This window comes from Dendropsophus ebraccatus, chromosome 9 (assembly GCF_027789765.1).
Source record: "Dendropsophus ebraccatus isolate aDenEbr1 chromosome 9, aDenEbr1.pat, whole genome shotgun sequence".
In the NCBI taxonomy this organism is placed as follows: domain Eukaryota; kingdom Metazoa; phylum Chordata; class Amphibia; order Anura; family Hylidae; genus Dendropsophus; species Dendropsophus ebraccatus.
Genome location: NC_091462.1, coordinates 113,092,080 through 113,095,049, shown reverse-complemented (window position 1 = coordinate 113,095,049; position 2,970 = coordinate 113,092,080). Strand labels below are relative to the sequence as shown.

General features: G+C 49.0%; 1 protein-coding gene across 1 annotated transcript; it reads right to left on the bottom strand.

The window, feature by feature from the left end:
- Positions 1–1,770: 1,770 nt before the first annotated feature.
- LOC138801579 (ubiquitin-conjugating enzyme E2 T-like) lies at positions 1,771–2,511 on the bottom strand. The gene has a single exon (XM_069984560.1). The coding sequence runs from the start codon at positions 2,416–2,418 to the stop codon at positions 1,870–1,872; it is 549 nt and encodes a 182-aa protein (XP_069840661.1). The 5' UTR covers positions 2,419–2,511; the 3' UTR covers positions 1,771–1,869.
- Positions 2,512–2,970: the final 459 nt, after the last annotated feature.

The following is a 2,970-nucleotide window of genomic DNA, read 5'->3' as shown; positions in this document are numbered from 1 at the left end:
TAACCCTTTGAAAATAGCTGTTACTTATTCAAATCATGAAAAATGGCTATGTGCCCACTTTGATGCCAGTTTTTACACCCAGAACCACTTTGGGCCAGGCTGGACTCTCTTGGATGTGATGCGGGGCATGCCTATCTGTGTGTATGTAGTGTGAGATCAGTGGCCCAAACTCATTTAACCCTTTGAAAACAGCTGTTACTTATTCAAATTAGGAAAAAATGCCAATCTGCCCACTTTGATGCCAGTTTTTATACCCAGAACCACTTTGGGCCAGGCTGGACTCTCTTGGATGTGATGCTGGGCATCCCTCTCTGTGTAATATCAATGTGAGATTAGTGGCCCAAACTCATTTAACCCTTTGAAAATAGCTGTTACTTATTCAAATCATGAAAAATGGCTATGTGCCCACTTTGATGCCAGTTTTTATACCCAGAACCACTTTGGGCCAGGCTGGACTCTGTTGGATGTGATGCGGGGCATCCCTCTCTGTGTATTATCAGTGTGAGATCAGTGGCCCAAACTCATTTAACCCTTTGAAAATACCTGTTACTTATTCAAATTGGGAAAAATGCCAATCTGCCCACTTTGATGCCAGTTTTTATACCCAGAACCACTTTGGGCCAGGCTGGACTCTCTTGGATGTGATGCGGGGCATGCCTATCTGTGTGTACGTAGTGTGAGATCAGTGGCCCAAACTCACTGAACCCTTTGAAAATAGCTGTTACTTATTCAAATCATGAAATATGGCTATGTGCCCACTTTGATGCCAGTTTTTATACCCAGAACCACTTTGGGCCAGGCTGGACTCTCTTGGATCTGATGCGGGGCATCCCTCTCTGTGTATTATCAGTGTGAGATCCGTGGCTCAAACTCATTTAACCCTTTGAAAACAGCTGTTACTTATTCAAATTAGGAAAAAATGCCAATTTGCCCACTTTGATGCCAGTTTTTATACCCAGAACCACTTTGGGCCAGGCTGGACTCTCTTGGGTGTGATGCGGGGCATCCCTCTCTGTGTAATATCAGTGTGAGATCAGTGGCCCAAACTCATTTAACCCTTTGAAAACAGCTGTTACTTATTCAAATTAGGAAAAAATGCCAATTTGCCCACTTTGATGCCAGTTTTTATACCCAGAACCACTTTGGGCCAGGCTGGACTCTCTTGGGTGTGATGCGGGGGATCCCTCTCTGTGTATTATCAATGTGAGATCAGTGGCCCAAAGTCAATTTTATTTTTAAATAATAATTTTGTCGTTTTACTATTATGCCCATTTTTATGCCAACCGTGGGATCTTTTTTGCCATTTTTATCACCAGTCCTCTCAGGGCCCCTCACTTACGGTAGGGTATGAATATTATACATTTTCTGTAAGAATAATAGCTAAAACAGGAAAAAGAAAAATCCTCTGAATAAGAAACTGCCGAATAAGAAACCAACTTCAGCCCCGAATAAGAAACTGGCCGAATAAGAAACCAACTTCAGCCTCGTCCTAGTAGCAGGATGTTGCTGGTAAGAGACGATTTTAACCTGTGGGAACCTAGTAGGAGAGTCAGTCATTGTGCCAAGCAGCAGTGTACAGATCACATGCAGCTCAGGTTACTCACTCCGCTCCACTGTTCCTTCCTTCTAGTATAGTGGAGGAGACAGTATCACCATCAGATGATGCTAGCTGCACTACACTATATCCCTGTAAAGCTGGCGATTTTTTTTGCCGCATTGTGTAAACACGCTGTAAGGTTCCCGGTCACTGAAGGATACCCGACCCCTCTGTGTATATACACGCTTATTTATTCATCACACGTAACATGACTGCCACCTGGCGGTGAGTGCGGTAACTGCAGCTGTCCTGTAATGTCCGCTATAGTGCCATCATGGTAGCCCGGGCCGGGGCTTTTTGGCGGGCTCTGCCTGGTCAGCGCTGCGCCTTTTCTGCGCCAGGCTGTGGGCGCTCGTGTCCCGGGGGTTGGCGTGCTTCTCCGTCCAGCTCCGGGCGGTGGCGCTGTACGCGGCCCTGTGGTACTTGTATTCCCGGGCGATGTCCGCCATCAGGGGGTCCTCCGGGTTGGGCTCGGCCATGAGGAGCTGGATGGAGGTCAGGACGGAGGACAGGCTCAGGGCCGGCCTCCAGGCGCCTTTAGGCGGCGGCTTCAGGATGTCCAGGCAGATCCTGCCGGCGGTGTCTATGTTCGGGTGGTAAATGGGGGTGACAAACTGCACCCGAGGGGGCTCGAAGGGGTATCTGTCCGGCACGGTGACCTCCAGGCTGAACACCCCGCCCTCATAGGGGGTTCCCGGGCCGCCCACCACCTGAGCCCGCAGCTCGTCCATCTTATCGCCCACCAGCCAGCAGCTTACCCCGGAGGGCGGCTCGGTGCTGAGGAGCTGCAGCTCCCGCTTTAGTCGTGACTGTCTCTGCATCTCACAAGATGGCGGCGGTGATGTGTGAGGAGAGCGGGGCCGCTCAAAAAGCCCGCCAAGCCGATCACGTGATCAATGTCGCGGCTGGTGGTGTGTGGAGCAGAGTCATGTGACCTGAGAGCGGGAAGATTACTGACTGTACGTCCTGTGATGGAGGTTACCTCATAGCTGTGGAGTTACATAGAGATATACATATTATATTCCTGTGTGAGCTATAATAAGGTCGGTCCTCGTCATGTATCACACATTACCTCTCCCCTCAGCTGCCTTATTCTTGTAACCTGAATCACTTATGTATCTGATCTGTGGTGTCTCTGCTCCTCCATATTGTTTGTGGCCATACACGATGGCTCCAGTAAATATACTGCTGGATATTATAACCTGCTGAAGTATAGCAGTGTCTGTAATCCAGCATTATACTAGTGCAGTGTTCACACAGGATATAGGTGAGGATTCCACCCAAAAATCGGAACATTTTGAAGGTAGTTGAGGGGAATAGTGGAGGGGAAAGGCGCAGGTAGCGGAGTTGAGCTGCGTATTTACTGGAGGGGG